This window comes from Mus caroli, chromosome 15 (genome assembly GCF_900094665.2).
Source record: "Mus caroli chromosome 15, CAROLI_EIJ_v1.1, whole genome shotgun sequence".
NCBI classification, from domain to species: Eukaryota; Metazoa; Chordata; class Mammalia; order Rodentia; family Muridae; genus Mus; species Mus caroli.
The window spans coordinates 1,276,374-1,296,566 of NC_034584.1; the positions used below are offsets into that span (position 1 = coordinate 1,276,374).

General features: G+C 36.8%; 1 protein-coding gene and 1 long non-coding RNA gene across 2 annotated transcripts in view; one reads left to right on the forward strand and one right to left on the reverse strand.

Moving 5' to 3' along the window:
* Plcxd3 (phosphatidylinositol specific phospholipase C X domain containing 3) overlaps positions 1-7,203 on the forward strand; it is a 190,154-nt gene extending 182,951 nt beyond the window's left edge. The window contains exon 3 of the mRNA XM_021183670.2: positions 500-7,203. Coding sequence (XP_021039329.1) covers positions 500-653 — 154 coding nt within the window. The 3' untranslated portion in view covers positions 654-7,203. The remainder of the gene's footprint in view (positions 1-499) is intronic.
* LOC110310602 overlaps positions 1-20,193 on the reverse strand; it is a 274,028-nt gene that overhangs the window by 36,674 nt on the left and 217,161 nt on the right. The gene's annotated exons all lie outside the window — the stretch shown is intronic.

Consider the following 20,193-nt stretch of genomic DNA (forward strand, 5'->3'; position numbering starts at 1 on the left):
AGGCCCCTAGGTCTTGCAAACTTTATATGCCCCAGTACAGGGGAATGCCAGAGCCAAGAAGTGGAAGTGGGTGGGTAAGGGAGCAGGGTGGGGGGAGAGTATAGGGAACTTTCAGGATAGCATTTGAAATTTAAATAAAGAAAATATCTAATAAAATAAAATTTAAGAAAAAAAGAATTCAGGATCAGGACAATGGTAAAGACACTTGCTATCAAGCATGACAGCCTAACTTTAATCCTTGGAACTCACACTGTGGAAGGAGAGGGCAATTCCTGCAGATTATCCTCTGACCTCCACAGGCACATTGGGGCACATGCATATGCAAACAACACCCATGAATTAATTTAAACAGACTTATGACTTCACCATGGTTTCTTTGGTGATTTTCTACCACATCTGCTGGTGTTTGAGATATCTATTTTGGTAAATTAGACAGTCGCAGACATTTAACTGGTGCTGCCACACCTTCTTTGACTTCTCCTTCTGCTTCCTTTCTCAGAGCTCTTCCCGCCATGATGCAGTGGATCCGCACCCAAAAGCCAGGAGAGAGTGGCATCAATATTGTCACTGCCGATTTTGTAGAACTTGGTGACTTTATCAGCACTGTCATAAAACTCAACTATGTCTTCAATGAAGGAGAAGCCAACACTTGATATTACTCTTCTGGGTGTCCATGAGGAAGATAGAGAAGCCTCATTGTATTAGACATATTATCAATAAGCCCTCTGATTTTCCTGTTCCACTGAGTCTCTGAAGGAATGGGGCTTAGAAGTGAGTGGGAAATGAGGGTAAACCATGTCTTCAGTGATTGTAACCATATTCTGCATTGCTATAAATACGTCATTTCCAATTTGGTGACCAAAATCTACTTCTAGTGTTAGGAATAGAAAAGAACAGTGAATTTCATTTTTCAAAATTAATGTTTGTGCAGTGTAACTCATGAGTGTTTACTAGATTGCATTTTCTGATTTCAACCTCAGGCCCCTGTATTATTCATAGTCTCTACCCTTTCCACTCCCTCTCTCTTGCTCGCTCTTCCTAATTAGATGCTATATGGGTCTCAAAACAACTGAATGCCCGACATAATGTGTATTTCATTGTTGTGCCGAAATGTGTTTGTTTTGTGAGACTTGGTAAAAATATTCCATAGTCATCTGCAATTGGGCAATCATAGCTAATTCTTGGTCGTAGAAAATATGCATCAAATCAGTCTCCCTGCATCAGTAATATTGGCAGTCAGGAGTGATTTTGTATTTTATGAAAACAACAGCATTTCACAGCGGCTGTGTGCGAGGCAGCTATGGCTTTCATGCAAAAAGACTCTTGGAAAGACTGAGTGTCAACTTCACAGTAAAAAAAAAGAAAAAGAATGGTATATACACAGATAGATGCTATTTTAATTCAGCAAAGACTTAAGTAATAATGTCCTGCAAATGTCAAACTACAAATGTGTGGAAATCAGAAAAAAATATGATTTCTTTAAATTCTTAAACTTTAAAAGTTCTCTTAATAATTGCATTTTTTCTAAAAATAGAAAAATAAAGACCACGAGACTGTAATACAAAATTGGAATTCTAAATGCACAAATCTAAAACCCAGATCATGAAAAAATGTTAAAGTAGCTTTATTTATGTTTGTTACTTAGAAAGAAGAAGATGAAGGGATGCAGAGGGAATTCCCTTTACAAATTCTCTCAATATGGATGATCTCCAAGACTCATTTACAATTAGCATTCTGAGTTCCATACTGCTAGAAGCTAGACAAAGACCAAGGAGCTGAAGTCTCATACAAATTTCTGTGGCATTACTTTTGGTAATCCAGGGGAAACAATATTAACACTTTTTTTTTTTGTGAGTACTGAATCCTTCTCGGTATCTTTGTAGTATTTGACACAACTCTAAAAAACCAACCTTCTAAGAGCACAATATGTTTCAAGGGAATAATGTGAGGGATTAGTAAAAATCTATACAATTACTGAAATTTCTAAAATTGCACATTATTTTATCTTCACACATAGAAATTATCAAACAAGTAGTTTCTCTGGACAAAGAAATTCCATGCATATCAGACTCCTAGGAGGGAAAAAAAAGCATTCATTTGGCTTTTAATTAATTAAATGGAGGACATATGGCTTAATTCCTTTAGCCTAGATAAGGACTTGATTTCAAGTCTACATCTCAATATTATAAACAACCAAGAGTTAACTTAGATTATAGATAGTCTTCATTAGAAAACAGCACAGACCAACAACTACAGAATGAACAAAAATTGTCATTTTTGAAGAATATGTTGGTGAAAAATGTGTTTAGACTAAATAACTTGCATATGCACACAACAGATATGTTGATAATTCCAGATCTCTGTGTGTATTTTGTCACACATACTCTGGTGCAGACAAACAAATACAGATCATAGGCAAACACAGATTATAGACAAACATAATGCAATTATTTTTTTCAAATAAAGACAGTGACATTAGTAAATTATTTAATTTGAAGAAGAATTCCAGAGCCAGGCATGAGTGCACATCTGTAACTGTGGAACTTGAGAACCAGGAGAATCAGTACTTCTTCAAGTCTAGCCTGGGCTACACTGTGAGCTCAAAGTACCCTGAGTTATATCTGGAGATCCTATCTCAAAAAACCTAAATAATAAAATCAAGATAGCACCCTTCAGCAATGTATGGAAAATGTTATAAGACATTTGAGAATGCAGTAGTTCATCATATAAAATGTTTTTTTATAAAATATTATAGATTGAGACTTTAATATTCACAAAATATAATGATTTCCCTGTTAACATGTCCATCTTGTGCAAGTCTATTATCTGTCTATTTCACTTGATCTTCTTGCACAGAGAAACAAAAACTTTTTAAAAAGAGACTGTCGATTATTGACATTATGCTCTATAAATTTGCTCTCTGACTACTCAGTTTTGATCGCCAAGCACAGTTTCAATGACACAGTTAGTTATCTATCTTACAGTATGACAGAAAGAGGTGCTTAATCTGTTAGTAAGAAAATGGATGCAATGTAGAAGTGGTCGTATTATATTTTCCTGAACTTGGATGCTTCCCTACAGTTTTTGTGATATTTATTATGTGGGTGCTGGAAAGAATGGACATAATGAAACACTGGACTGAAATTTCCAGACTAGGAAAGAGGGGGTTTTGTTAGTTTGTTTATTTGTCTGTTTTTTGATTTGGGTTTTTTTTTTTTTTTTTTTGCCATTAATGATGTCTGCACAGAAAGTGCTTTCAATCTGAACTTATGATTTCCATGTGGATACACAGTTAGCTCCTAGGCAGTAGGCACTGAGATAAAATGGACTTGCCTTAACTTCTAAAGAGGGACTAAATAGAAATAAATCACAAGAGAATTCCCTAAACTACTTCCCTAGAAAAGGGAAATGGAGAGAAGGTGCCTTTGGCTGTTTGCTGGCCACTGGCCCTGCTGTGGAACACAGGCATGGAGCGGACTGTGAGCCTTCCATGGATAAATGACGGTGTGTGCTCAAGACTCTCGATTATGCTTTGTCTTTCCTGAGTCCTGGGAGCACAAGGGCTACACATAGGCTTCAAGTGGAGGTATGTCTTAGTGTACTAAAACCCAGCTGTTACTCAACCCAGGACAACAAATCCGCGTAGTGAGCAGAACAAGGGAGAATCCTCAGATGAATCCACTTTTACATTTGCTTTCCTGTCAGTAACTCTGAAGGAGCAATAGAGCAAAAACGTCTGCCATTACGACTTATGTCTCCTTCCTACACAGTCCTGTGAGCACAGAGAAGATGAGGGAGGCATCCTTGAAAAGCCTTAGGATATTTTATATGGTAACCTCAAAGTTCACTTTCAGCCATATTGGGAAAACTCTCTTTTCACAGAATGCTTCCTAACAGAGAATGTATCAGAGCATAAAATATTTGGCAAGACACACTCATCATGCACATGTGTGTGTATAAGCATGCCTGAGCACACGCGTGCATGAGCGTCTGTGCACACACACACACACACACTCATATAGTGTTGAAGTCACACCCTATATTGGCCTAACTGGTTTTATTGCAATTTTAACTCTTGAAATCAATATTTCTTATGTTATCGGGCTTAAAAACAGTTCAACTATTTGAATATTTAAAGGGAAAAATTATTAAGAAATAATCGATGAAAAGTATGATTATCAGAAACCAGAACCGCTGGGCAGTAAGTGCTCTAATTATACTGTCAATCACATCTCAAGACAAAAGATCTAATGAAAATTTAAATATAAATGTTTAAGCACACATCTTCACTCAAAGCTGCTTGAGTCCTGTGAAGTTCTGAGGTGTTTTTAGGCAGTGCTACCTATCCAGGTTCCTACCTGTTGGAATTACAGACTGGAGAGCTGGAAGTCTCAGGAAATGCACGCTTTTGTTAGGTTTTTAGTTCTACTGTTTTTTACAAATATTTTAATGACACAAAGGTCTAACTTTTCTCTGGTTGGTCAACCAAAGAGGAGCAGTATAGGTCAGGTGCTCGCACCCTGAACAGCTAAGAGAAAATACTGCGCAGTGGCCCTCAGGAGATGCTAAATGAGATCTCTACAGTGTTTTATTTTGCTATATTTTGGTCTTTTCCTCTAGCTTTCAGTGACACCATGGTGTGAATGCTCTATTTGCCATAACTTTTTGGTGGCTCCTGTGTAACGTGCAGTTTAAACATAATGTTCCAAATTGTCTGTTTTTCAAATGACAATAAGAAAACATTCTATAGAATTTGTAAAAGGTGTTAATTGAGAAATGTGTAGTTTTATTTTACTTGTGAAACAATTTTGTAGTTCTTAGTTCTGATCATAAATTTGTATGAGTCAAAATTCCGTGCTTGTCAGTGGTAAGTGTAATTATATTGTATCTTCTCAAGAAACTTATCCTAAAGAAAAAGGGCACATCATGACTAGCCTTAACTCACTGTCATTTTGCTGGTTTTGTTTGGCTTGTTTTTGTTGCTGCAGTTGGACTCCAATTTTTAGCAGAAATTGCATTTCTTCTAGAGATGGCCCTTAAGTAGTCTTGCAGAGCATATGCTCTAGAGAGTTGCTGAGTTCCCACAGCTCAACTGTCCAGTTTGTGAGTGACTCAGCTGTGCTTTTTGATTATTAAAATCATCTAGTTTAATAACTTCATTCTGCAGTAGAAAACTAAATTCTCATTTATTTCCATCAGTTTCAGAATGAACACCAAAATTCCAACACAATATTTGGTAATGATAGGTCATTTCCACTTTAATGATAAGGTTTCCAGGGGATGACATATCTCTAACTCACTGCATTTGAACTTTGGATCATAAGAAATAAGAGAGATTGCCTTGGACCTATGGGAATCACTGAAGCTCCATTTACATGGGGTAATTCCATTGTATGATTGGCTTCTCCACAAAACCAGCCACAATGTTCATCTTTCTTTTTTTTTCCCATGTGCAACAGGAAACCCCCAACCAATCTACATAGGTGGTCATGTTGGAAACAAAACTGTAATCTATTTTAGGCTTAGACTTTGTTTATAAATAGTTTCCTTATTTCTTCCAGTCTCTGTTTTTTGTTTGTTTGTTTGTTTTCTAATATTTATAGTTGCCAAGTAAAGTAGAGAACAGCAGTGAAATTCAAATCTCAGTTAAGTAATTAATATGCTACTGAAGTTCCTATATGGTTAACCAGGACGCTTGCTTACATTGCTCAGAAATGCTTATATAGGGTTCAATTTTAAATGGATACATTCCCTGTTGCTTCTTTAAATCTGGCAACAGTATACATAATTCCTCCCAATGTTTTCAGCCAGGCTGCTGTGAGCTCTGAGATGGCCATTCTCCTATATTTTTAAGACAAATCATAAAATCTGAAGAAATATTGTTTCATGAAGAAAATATTGTCTCACACTAAGTGATTTTCAAGAATCATCTCAAAGTCATTTGAATAATCAAAAGAGTATCTTCATTAGATGAATGCGGCCAAACTTAGATTTTTCTTATAATGTCATGTTGGAGGTCTAGACTCTGGCTATTATTTCTGGAAATAGTATTCTCCAGCTATTGAGACAACCAAAAACACAGCATATGTTAAAAGCTGCTCTTGGAAAGTGAGCGTACCTTCTAATGCAAGACCAGAACCTGTTCTAGAATTCAATGTGGTTTCCTATGATAGCGTAATCAAATGAATCCATCATGCCAATCCCTATCAGTCACACCTCAAATTTATTTTATGAATTACAAGAAGTCATCTAAGTGACTGTAGAATATTTGACAGAAGGAACTCTTCAGTGAGAGAGAAAAGAATCCAAAGTAAATGCAGTCTAGTCCTGAAAGCTTCTCCCCACAGTAGAGGATGATGCTTGGTCCTTGAGAGAAAGCCCATGACAGAGAATTGCCGAAGCAGATTGTATTGAGCAATTGGTTTTCAGGAACTGAAACTGAAAAATCCCTCGGATATGAATTAAGAGATCTAAATCTGGTACCTAGGTTATCTTTCAAAGACTGAAACCATGCTGGAATTCCTAAATTAATACCCAGTGCTTTGAACACCAAGTCCTTCCTAGGGTGAACATGGACAGAGTTCTGAAAAAAAAATTATGGTAGCTACCTCTTCTTTTGAAATGCCTAGGGGGAAAAATAGGAACACTCAAATCCCATAATATTTTTCCATATCGTGATTGTTTTCTACACATATTTGTGTTGATTTGCTTCATTTCTGGAGAAACAGAATGTGTAGAGCTGGTGATGTTTCCTTCACTGACCCCAGGAGTTCACCAGAGGAAGTCAGATCTGTGCCTTCTCTTTTTAGGATTTGTTCATTGATACTTTAGTAAATGTGCTGTAATGAAAATTCATGCCTATATAGTCTGTATAGAAAATGTGATTTTTTTTATAGATATAAAATTGTGTTCTAAATGTTTAAAAAAAAAGGTTTATTTGTAGCTAGTGAAATTGCCTAATAAAGTCCTGGAACCAGTTCTGTTTAGTTTTTCCAATTTATATTCATCCATGCTTCATTATAAGCAACAAAGTGTGTCTCTCAAGTAAAATATGATTAAGAATATCTTCAAAAACATCATTACACCAGAATTTTCTTTACAAAAAAAATACTTCTGTACCAATAAAATGAAAGTATTGCATGCTTTGATTATGTTAAAGGTGTCTCTTAATGTTTAATGTAATTATCTGATACCATCACTTGTAAGGCCAATGTCAAAACACTATACATTAATATAACTTATTGATAGTACAAAGCATCTCAAAGTAAAATCTTTTTGTTTTGTTTTGTTTTGTTTTGTTTTTTGAGACAGAGTTTCTCTGTATAGCTCTGGCTGTCCTGGAACTCACTCTGTAGACCAGGCTGTCCTTGAACTCAGAAATCTGCCTGCCTCTGCCTCCCAAGTGCTGGGATTAAAGGTGTGCGCCACCACCGCCCGGCTTCAAAGTCAAATCTTAAGGTGAAGGAAACCTTATGAGCTCCCACTGTATCCACCACATGAGATATTTCTTTCAGAAATGAAATTTTTCTTATGTTTTCTGAAAATATTTTCACCAAGTAGTCCTAACTATTGGGATTCAAATTTAAAAATGTCTAACTGTTATAATAGTACTATAAAGACATTTGACATCAAATATAGTTGAAAATTAACTTTACAAATCCACTTGTTTTAGTTTGGTTTTTATTGCTGCAAAAATCACCATGACCAAAATCAACTTGGAAAGGAAAATTTATTTATTTCATCTTATAAATCTAGAGCCACAATCCTTTTACTGAATGAAGTCAGGCCAGAAATACAAGCCAGGAACCTGGATACAGGAATTGAAATAAAGGGAGAAACTGTGGAGAAAAGATGCTTACCAATTTTCTCTCCACAGCTTGCTCATCTTGCTTTCTTATACCACCCAGGAGTCTGACCAAAGGTGTTACCTCATACAGTGGGCTTGGCTTTCCCATATCAATCATTAATCAAGAAAATGTCCAACAAATGCTACTATAAGCCAGTCTGATGGTGACACTCTCTTGTTGGCCAGTCTGATGGTGGCACTCTCTTGTTGGCTGTTGTTTGTTTCCTGTTGTTGTCACCATTGAGATAAGGTCTCACTGTGTAATACTAGTTATCCTGGAACTCATTATGAAGACCAGGTCAACCTTGAACTCATAGAGATCAACCTGTCCCTGTCTCCCCACGGGCTGAAGTTAAAAGCATACCCTACCACACCCAACCATAGAGATATTTGTTTTTAATGTTTCTTTTCCCAGATAACTCTAGTTTATGAAAAAATCACCCAGAACAGAAACCAAGACTGTATATAGGTACTTGATATTGGAAGCTTTCTATTAATAAACTGTAATGACTTCGGTATTTAGTAAGTACTGGAATTCTACAAGTAGTCTTTGCCATAATTATAGCTATGTATCCTTTGTAAAATATTTCAATAATTTGGTTCAGCAAACATTTATCCTACTACCTGGCAGGCTACCACTAAGCAGAGCAAAAAAATTCCTAAAATGTTCCGTAGAAAACTTGATAAAGTACATATTTGACACATTCTCACAAGATCTAACAAGTGCCATGATTTTGCTCCCCAAAGGAACAAATAAACATGCTCAGTGCCTTTTTCTAAGTAGTATTTCTAAAGAATAAAATGTCCAAACATAGATCAACATTTTTGAGAACCAGTAAAGTTTCTAAGTAGTATTGCTAAAGAATAAAATGTTCAAATATAGATAAACATTGCTGAGAACCTGTAAAGAACCCATCTTTATTAATCCTTAATTTTTATTATTCATTTTCAAAATAAGTTTGATAGTAATCAGATAGTTATGGCAACCAGCAAATACAAGCAGATCCTGCCTACAACAGTACAAGCTCAGTGTGGTGTGATGGCCAAGGGTTGAGAACTATAAAGAAGAAAAGCAATAAACTCTACCCCTTACCCTCAACCACATTTTGTCCTACTCTATTCCTGCTCCTTTGCCTTTTGCCTCTTTCTCCTTTATACCCTCCCTCTTTCTCCCATTCTCCCTCCCTCTAACCCTAGTCCTCTCTCTACCACTAGTCCTCCCCTATCTTTTGTCCTTCTTCTCCCCTGCTTCCTTTCTCTACCCTTTTTATTTCCCCTACCCTTCTCCTCCTCTACTCCATGCTTTACAACTTTTCCCCCTTTATTCTTTGCCAGCATCTACACATTTTTCTCCTCTATCACTGTCTCCACTCTACCCTTGTCTTCCCTCTACCACTTGCCCTTCCTTTCCTCACCCTTCACCTTCAAAAAAGGTTGATTTTTATACATACAACATGTCACATCACTGATATGATATCCATTAGACTTCTATAGTTCAATCAGGAGACCCATCAAATAAAAAGCACATCATACCAAAATGAGGTGATAGCTGGGGTCAAGGCAATAAAAGCATCAACTGGATAGGTATTTGCTTTGGGGTGGAAAGATGTGCTATATCATAGTAAAAGACTGCAATATTGGCTTTGAACCTGAAGTTCAAGTATGCCTTTTGCAAGGATCCCTAATAATGGCCACAGTAGAATTAGGTAACAACAAATGACCTAGTGTAGTGGAATATCTGCTATCACATTTGGTTTTCAACCCTACAGTTAAAAGTCTTCCTGGAAGTACATGGAATTATTAGGCAAAAGTGAATCACAGTAAAATGACATTAAACTCCAGAAAGTGTGACCATAAGTAAGAGGCAGAGGGAAGTGGTTAAGAACCCTGATATTGGTGGGTTTTTTTTATGAACCCCTATAGGATTCTATAAAATAAGCAAGTTTTTCTTATGTGAATGTGGAGTCTGGCCACCCAGCTATTTTGCTAAGAAACATATTGAAAACTGTTGCTTCAACATAACTAATTAAATATTAAATAATCACCTTCATGTTAAGCAATAAAAGTTAAAAAAATCTTTGATATAAGCATTGAAAATAAAATTCACATCTTTATTATTTATATACTCCCATGTACACAAAAGGCATTAACATACCTCTGAAAACCATTACAATTGTTGAGTTATTATTTAATCAAATCCCAGACAAGAGCCACATAAAAACCAAACATGTGCTAAGAGCTCTTAGGTGGTGTGTGTGTGTGTGTGGGGGGGTGTGTGTTGAAAATGAGAAAGGCAGCCTCCGTTGAGGGATGCTGAGAATTTGGGGATAATTTTAGAGAAATATATATTGCATGCTATTGTTCCAAGCCTATAAACGAAATTGTTAACTGTGGCATTCATTATAAATCTTTGTGGAAAATATCCATTCAAGGTTACTATAACTTAAAGTGCATCTGAATTGAAAGAATTAAGAAAGAATGGTGAGTTCATATTTTGATTACCAAAAAAAGTTTCTTGTTAAAATTCTCTATTCCTCATTTTTCAGTGAATAAATATGAAGCTGCATGAATATGTTAACTACAATTCTACCAACTTCTGTTTCCATGCAAGACTCCTGCTCTTGCCATAGGAATTCAAGGTGTGTCCTTTGTGTTTAATAGAAGTTTCTACGGCCACCATTGGCTAATGGCTGCTGGTGACTCCTTTGTCTCAATGACCTCTGAAGTCTCCTGTCTCTCCTTCTCACGAAGGCCCGGAAACTTGCTAGTGCACATTTCCTGTACCTAGTTAGGCATCAATATGAAAGTAGAGGAGTATATCTGTCACATGGGTGGGTGTACTGTAGCCACATTAGACACTTCCCCATTTATGTGACATCCTAATGGAGGGGCTTCAGGACCCTTTTATCTTAGTAATTATCCAAGATTAGAGAGACAGCACATTTTGGTTTTAGATAGTTATTTCTTTGTGGCTTTGTCTTTCTCCCTATGGGATGGGGACAGGACATAGCCAGTGAGATAGCTAATGCATTTCATCAATGCAGAGACATGCTTTTGTCTCTAGAACCCACATGGTAGAAGGAAAGGTGACAACTCCCACAAGTTGTTCTTTGATGCCTGTGCATGCTCTCTCTCTCTCTCTCTCTCTCTCTCTCTCTCTCTCTCNCTCTCTCTCTCTCTCTCTCTCACACACACACACACACACACACAACTGTAGTAATAGAAAAAGCACACGCGCATCTGAGAGAGAGGAGGGGGAGAGAAGAGAGGAGAAAGAGAGAAAAAAACATTATTTTATTTTTTGTGAAATTTATCAGCTTGACTCTTTTACCTCTCAAAATTGACCCCCGAGCAGCCTATTTCTTGATTCCATTGTTTAGACACATTCTAGGCCACCAGGTTTGTGTCAGAGAACCAATGGCTCCTGACAGGATCTCTCTCAGTGCAGATGAGCAAAAGATGGCCCTGAGTAAAGGACTCGTTCTCCTATGCACAATTTGATGGGCACATCCACACTGAAAGGTTTGTTTATTTAATATGATTCCCATGCTAGTTTCACTTTAACAGTGGTTGTTGTAGTTAAGCACTGGTTCTTCCCCCCAGCCTCATGCTCCCAGAAATAAGATTCAAAATATATTTACAAATACCTTGCTCATACAGCTAGGCTCTTCTTTGACTAGACCATAACTAAAATAACCCAATCATTTTAACCTACATTCTACTATGTGGCTGTTTACCTGTACTCAGCTACCACACATCCATCTCATTACATATTTCCTGTGGACCTCCCTGCCTGGATCTGGCCCAGAATCCTTTCTCCTCCTAGACATACCACCTTCCATTTCCTGCCTAAGCCATAGGTCATGTGCCTTTTAATTGACAGGTGTTGCATCCATACAATACATAAGATATTCTCTCTACAAGGGTTTCACAAGAACATGAAACAACTCAGTATGCTGTAGGCTGACTTTCTTAAGAGAAAGGCCAGTGGGGCTATCTCTACGTTTTCTAAGAAGCCCTGAAAAATTCCTGAGACTGCCCAGAAAATATAGCTCAAATTGTATTGTACATGCTTTTTCCTGGTGAACTTAATTAAATTTACATTTCAATTAACCAAGCTAGAAATTCATTTTTAGACTGCATGTCTAAGAAGCTCCCTCTAATATAGGAGGTAAGGAACCAGGCTTTACAACACACAATTTAAATTTCAAATTCCCCATCAGACAAACTTTGAGATGAATAAATGGTCAAGTCACTAATTCTGAAATTAATTTGAATGGAGCAATTATGGTGAGGTAGGGGAATATAATCACTACACTTCTTTGTTTTTCCATAGCTGGTCAACCACATACAACTAGTAACAACTTGAAGTTGGGTGAAACCAAATTCACCCATTAAGGGGAGAGATCACACAGAAAACGAAGCAGGAGTCATGTAGTCAAAGGAAAGGAAACGTTGTTGTGTATGAGACGGGATTTCCTATGGCATCTGAATAGAGTAGATGCAAAACAAAGAAGGACCAGGTAAGAGCATCAAATGTATGCTTCTGGCAAGATCACAAAGAAGGCAGACATTCAATGTTGCATGCACAATCTCTACATTGGAAGCTTGGGTCCTGGGCTGTGAATTGAGTGGCTTTGTTGGGTCAAAGTGATGGAAATCCTACACAAAGGAAGGAGATGTTGGTAAGTGTTAACAGAATTTAGACAGATGCTCTCACACAAGCAGGAGTTAATCTGAGACCTTGGCTCTGCCATGTGGCCTGTAATTATCCCCTCCTGACTTCACAGAGCTGCCTTTATTTGCAGCTGTCAGCCATTCCAGTCCAGAGAATGGCTGTTCAGATCTTACTTTCTCAGTCTGAGCTGACTTTTACCTGTTCTGTTTCATGTGAGACAAATCAACTCAAATTAATTCAAGCTAGAGAGAATAAAGGGTTGCTTTTCAAACCAATTGGAACTAAAAAGAGAAAGAAAAGTGGCTTTGGTTGTACCATCAGTTGAAGTCTCAAATAGTATCATGGAGACTTGATTTTTTCTTTCTTTCAGTTTTTCCCTCTACATTGACTATATTGATATAAAATATTTTCATACTGAATCAACATGAAGAACAAATTTTTTCTCTAGTAGTTTTACCTTAAAAACAGAATTGAATATCGCTGGTCTCGTTTGGGCCCAAATCTTATGTCTCAAACATGTATAGTGTAGACCAGCCAGCCTGTAGGCTCCAGCATCTGTGGTTCCAACATCAGTGGATTCAGGGATTCGTGGGTTCAATCACCAATAGATTGGAAATATTTTTTTAAAAAATACATCTAGGCAGATCTTTTAGACTTATTGGTATAGATATTGTATTAGGTATAGGGCTTGGATTTTAAAGTATATGGGAGACTATGTTTATTTGTGGTTGTAGAGTAGATGTACTCTCTGGATATTTAACATACACAGAAGTCCTAGAACACATTGCTCACAAATTATGCAGGGTTAAGTATCTATTGGTCACTCCTATCCTGTCTGTAGCCATAACAGTGGATTGAGAAGGTAGAAATATTGATTGAAAAGAAAAATCAAAGCTCTGGTACAAAAAAATTAAAAAATTAAAAATCCAACTAAATGAGAAAGGAAAAAACAAAATAAAATGTTCTATTCTGATACAAATAGAAGATGTCCTCTACAAGAGTATCACTGACCTTGGAAGCCATGTCATGTGAGTCTATGTCATGAACTCAGTAGGTTTGCTTTATGATCATTCACATCTATTCTGAATCCCAGAAATGATGAGAGAGTATAAACAAACATTAAAGAACTTCTAATCCTTGTTTTGAGAGTTCTCATGCTTCTTATTGAAGGCTATGTTAAATGAATAAAAGCAAAAATATCATCAGATTTACATATTGTATATTCATTTTTTCAATATTGAGATCTCATAACCTGGGACATAGAGTGTCTTTAAATTATCATTCATATTCCAGTAGTAACTTTTCTTATTGAAATATTAAAGTTGACAACTATAAAAATCTATATCCCCATAGTAATGCATTTAAGTTTTCATCCAAAACTGGCACCACATGAAAGCACCACAGAAAATATAAAATGACATCAAAGGATCATTTAAAAAGATAAGAAAAGAAAAACTGTGTCATATGAGAGATGTGGGAAGATTAGGTCCACTCTATAGTTCAGATGTGGGCTAGATTTCTTACCATGAAGAACAGACGATTCAGAAAAGCTATTCTCAGAAGAGGCTGATAGAGCCATATTAATGGTTTAAAAAAAAGAAAATATTAGAGCTTTGGGGGCAGTAAATCTTTCACTAATGATAATAGCAAAATATCCCAAAGTCATTGGCCAAGTTTTTGGGTCACTGCTGAAATCATGAACTGAGTCAAATATAATTGCTACCTGATATGAGGTGTATGTAAATTTCAAGTGCATAAAGTATAACCTGAGTATTAATGTGTAGGGATGCTACAAGACTTTTGTAGAATATCTTCCTAAATTTTAATATAAATAATATAATATTAAAATGTAATATAAATTAGATATTTATATTATTATTTAAAATTTAAATGTTCCACCTCTGGCCAGACCTCCATTTTGGCTGCCATTTCAAAAAATGCAGTTCATAGGATAATAAGGAAAAGCTATTCCAACCAAAACTGTAGCATGCAAAGATAAAGTTTTAAGATAACACTAAAAAATATAAGATTCTAACAGTATATGATGAACATCGGAGCTATTTGTGTTTTACTAATAGTGGGATTCCAGGATGTGATTCAGCAGTAGAACACTGACTTCCAGGGCTTCTGCAACCAGCAAAGTAGCTGCAACCAGCATCAGTCTACTATGGCACTGGTTGGACACTGTAATTCTGAAATCAAGATCTTACAGATAGAACTGAAGTGTGCTCTAGGGGCTCACGTGTGGGAGGCCTGTCCCCCAGCTGTTGGGCAATTTGAGGGAGACTATTTGGAGGAAGTAAGCCATTAAAGAATAACATGGAAGGATATATTATATCCCTCTCTGTGTGTCTGTTTCTGATTCTCTCTCTTTCCTCTTCCTCACTCCAAACCTTCCTTTTTCTCCATATGAATTCCATGAGAAAAATCTTCTATACTGTACCATCCCCTACTCCATGAGTCTCTCCCTCACCACAAGACTAGACAGACTAGCCTCTGAGTCAGTGACCAAAAACAAATACCTTACTTCTAAGTTGGTACTCTTAGGTGTTTGTCCCATGACAAAAGTCTGGTCAACACGCAAGATGCTGCCAGGGTCGCTTCCTTGAGTAGGCTTTGAGGAAGAAAATGTCTCATGCAATTCCCAGCATTTCCTGGCCTTTTTGACATATCAGTGGTCCTTTCCCTCCATCTTCACCCCATTGTTCTCCTTCACAGAAATCATTGGTCTAGCCCAAATAAAGGTGAATTCATCTTCACTAATTACATCTGGGAAATTCCTGCTCACACACTATGAAATACTCTGGGATTCAGAGAAGAAGACACAGAATAGGAAAGTTGGAAGTGTATAAAACAATAATATATTCTCATTCACATTCATTCTTTTAATGAACACCATTCACTGTGCTGGTTTTTCATGAGTTTAAGTTAAAACAGTCAAAAATTAAAATTAAAAGTACTACTGTGCAAAAGCCCATTTGGGGAATACTGATCTTAAAATACTAACAGTGCAACAAACACAAGACCTGGACAACATTAGTAACAATCACAGTTTTTTATCTCAAGCAGAGTACCTTTTCTTTGCAACTTCTTCACTATAGTTCTTTATAGACTTCTTAGTTAAAATGAGTACACGGGTGATATCCTTTTTAATTTTAATTTTTGGCCACTTTCACAAATGTCATACTTTAAGAGATACAATAGAATTATCTCTGTTACAAGACACCTAGAGCAGCTGGGTGTGGTGGTGTATGCTTTAATCCCAGCACTTGGGAAGCAGAGGCAGGCAGATTTCTGAGTTCAAGGCCAGCCTGGTCTACAGAGTGAGTTCCAGGACATCCAGTACTACACAGAAAAACCCTGTCTCAAAAAACCAAACCAAACCAAACAAACAAACAAACAAAAAAAAAAAAAACAAGACACCTAGATAAAACCATTTTTGTCTCATTGGCCTACATTAGCAGCAATAATGATCTTCAATACTTATTTTATTAAAATAATAATGATATTCAAAGCTTATCCTATTTTAAATGCTTTCTTTAATATTTAATTAGAATTGAAAACATCACTATACAAAATTATCTTAATCAAAGTCTCATTTGTAACTTGTTTGCTTTAAATTATTTTTCATATGCTGGTTTGCCATTTATTTTTAAGTAATTTTTTATTTCTGACAAATAATATGACTAGAAGAATATAACCTATAGCAAACACCTTTCATGTTCTTCTGTTTTCTTTATGCACTTACAAAATGTTTATATAGAAACCAAAACTTACATGTCTACAACCTTACTGAAATCCTTACATGCAGACAAATTTTGAAACCTAGATGCAGACATAAGTGTAATTATATCAGTGATGTCTCAGCACTTCCAAATATAATAACATCAATGATGATAAGTGTTTATATCACTTTAACCACTGTCATTCATTACTTAAAAACCTGCTCATTCAGCCACAATTACAGAAAATATTACTGCTTTTTGAATTATAACAGGTAGGTCAGATCAATAATCTATAAAAACCATGCATCAAAACTTCTGGTGCTGTTCATGCGTGCTTACAAGGTTACACTGTAATTATTTTTTCCCGCCCTTCACTGTTTCCACATTCCATTTTGTTCAGAACCTTGTGTTCAGGAGCTTTTTCTATTGTCACTATATGACTCACAGGAGCCCACTGTTAGCATCTGGGAGACACCAGAACAAAGAGTGAGCTTGCTGACAATCCCTGTAATTATTTCCCATGAGACTTAGTGAGCCAGATCAACAAAGTATATGACAAAAGTGAAATTTTATCTGTTTGTCTAGAATGCTTTTCTCTCTTAAAAGAAACCTTACATGTGCATTACCTTATCTGAATAACAATGTCTAGCCTGATCCATGTATCCAATACTATAAGCAGAAGAAACTAAGGATCAGGAATTATTAACCTTACAAAACTTAGAAGAAAAGAGTGGAATCCACCCAGGGTCTTTGAGTACAGATCTTCTCATCAGGTTACATTATCAATGGTTATCTTTTCTTTGCCTTTTAACTCCTTCTCATCCACAATCACATCTCTATTTTGGCTCAAATGATTCTAGATGAACTCAGCTAAGTTAAGAGCACAATACCTAACTGGAACGTGATTGGCTATGGACACGTGCACTGTGAAAAAAGATTCTAAACTCTAGTCAAGGGAAATAGACCGTTCATGATAAAACTAGAAAGATGGGTATCTTACTAGTTACTAAGATATTTAAGAAATATTTTCATCTGCACAAATGATATAATTCTTGATAATATACAATTCAATATTCTATCTGTCCAATAAATTAGAAATGAAAGTAAGTCTTTGTGAGTCTCACTGACCAGAAAACAGGACAAATGTGTCCCAGAAGGAAGTCAAAGAAGCAGAGTGGCATGAAATGTAGGAAAGATACTGATACTTATCCAACTTGATGGCATTGCAAAAGACCAAGCAGGCCCTGCAAAGACATGATCACAACCAAGAGACTTGAGGAATACAATGTATTATGTGAGACTACAAACCAGCTGTGACTCTACAGCTGATGCCATTTGCATTAAATTGCAAAGTTGAAGGGAGGAACAAAATAAGAAAGGGAAGGAAGAAAGAATGTAAGAGATGACTAGAGCATTGAAAGCTATTCTACTTAAAGGAGTGCTAAAATGACACCCATAAAACAAATACATTTGTTGAAGCAAATACATTTTTATTTAATTTATTTTTAAATTTATTCACCTTATGTCCTACTCACTACTTCCCATCACACCCACCCACAACCCTTCCCCCATCCCTATCTCCTTCTCCTCTGAGAAAATGGGGCCCATATAAGGCTAGGCACATCTTTTCCACTGAGAACAGACAAGATAGCCCAGCTAGAAAAACACTCAGAGGCAACAGTTTTTGGAATAGCACCCTCTCCAATTGTTCCAGATCCACATGAAGACCAAGCTGTTCATCTTCTATATATTTTCTGGGGGTCTAGGTCCAGCCCATATATGCTCTTTGGTTGGTGGTTCCATTTATGAGAGCCCTAAGGGTCCAGGTTAGTTGACTCTGCTGGTCTTCCTGTGGATTTCCTATTCCCTTTGGGGCCCCAGTCCTTCCTCCTATTCTTCCATAAGAGTCCCCAAGCTCCATCCACTGTTTGCTGTGGGTGTCTGCAATCTGTCTGAGTCAGCTGCTGGGTGGAGCCTCTCAGAGGACAGCCATGCTAGACTCTGGTCTATAAGCATAACAAAGTATCAATAATATTGACAAGAATTGGTTCTTACAGCAAACCTGAAATAGGTCACACAATGTAAAGTCAATGTCACCTCTTCTTTGGTAATTGCTCTCAGTCATCCTTATTGATTTAATCCGATTGCTTTATTTTCCATTGGCAGTTGCTTGATGATAGCTTTTGGTGATTAACTACACCGTGTATATACACTACACTATAAACACATCTATTGATGCACTTAAACAAAAGAGCAAGGTCTGACTTCTCCTGGGCAATTAACTAACACAAGTTCAGACTTCAACTGACAATCACAAGACCCCTTCTTATCCAAAGTGGCCAGAGCAGAGCCAATCTTCCTGGACACACATGGTTTCCAATTGTAAGGAGAGGTTTAAAAAAGAAAATAATTACTGAAAAGAACAGTGTGCAGCCCAGTGCTTCCCTTGCTGCAGCATTAGGCATAAAGATGTTCACTGTTTACTCCTGGCTAAACAAAAAAATCAGTCCAATTAATAACTAGGCTATCATCCATTCATAAAATTAATATTTTAATTGTGTGCCACTGTTTGTCAGATTCTGTACTATATCTTGTAAATGCAGATGTGAACAAGAAAAACATATTTGCCAGTTGGCTTCCTGCTAGGTTATAGATAAAATAGCTTGGTTAAGGGATATGGTATGGGGAATTCTTGCATAGCAAGATGTTGGTGATTGTCAGGCAAGAGGTTCGTACATTCAGAATTTCATTTCACTAGGCTTGAAACCTGGAGTGATGAAAAATGAAGTGGGCACTTATGAACAAGGATCCAGAAGACATCCTTTTGTTAAGGTGAAAAAAAGGATAGTCTGAAGAGAAAGGAAAGGAACTTGATACCAAAGTGATGAAGTAAGACTCTTTCAAAGTCATGGGCAGAAGGGCAAGACTCAGACTGATCCAGAGGAACAGTAGTGAGACACTATCTGGGGGGAAAGGCTAGGCACATTTCGTGGGACTGAGGTAGTAGACTTTGCAGATTTGCAATTCAAGACTTGATGACTTTAAAAAAGATAGATAGATAGATAGATAGATAGATAGATAGATAGATAGATAGATAGATAGGTGATACATAGATAGATAATACATAGATATATAGATGATAGATAGATAGATACATAGATAGATAGATAGATGATACATAGATAGATAGATAGATAGATAGATAGATAGATAGATAGATAGATAAATAGATGATAGGCCCAGCCTGGCCTGTTGCTTTCCATGTACTAAGGATAACATTGGGTTTCCTGATCATCCTGCCTCTCCCTCCTCAGTGCTATGATTACAGGTATTTACTCCTATGCTCTGTTTTATGTGGTCCTAGAAATTAAACTCAGAAATGTATGCATACTAGGTAAACACACTTCTAACTGAAGTATAGCTTCAAGTCCCTCATCTGATAGTTTTATATTCATATCTGGCTCCGTAGATGAGTTACAACTTCTGGAATGAATTTTACATAAGATCCTGCATCATAATACTTGCTATTCAGTCTCATAGCTTCCTGCCTCAATCATTTCTAGAAGTTTCGAGGCAAGGGTCAGTCATTGGAAACCAGTAGAGTAAGAATAGGTGGAGAAATTATGCAAGATTCTACTGAGAATTTCATGAAGCCCTCATAAGTTTGCATCTAGCAACAGAAGAGGAACCTTTTTCAAGCACAGTGGGTCTCTTGCGGATGATTATGGAGCAGGGATTAGTCAAAAGATCGTAATCATCGATCACATCCACATGTTTGCTAAGTGACTGATTAAGATTGCCTTCCTATGGGAAAAGATGATGGTGTTTGGAAAAGAGAGGGGGAAAAGAGAAAGAAAGAAAGAAAGAAAGAAAGAAAGAAAGAAAGAAAGAAAGAGAGAGAAAGAGAGAGAGAGGAAGAGAAAAGAGAAAAGAGAAAAGAGAAA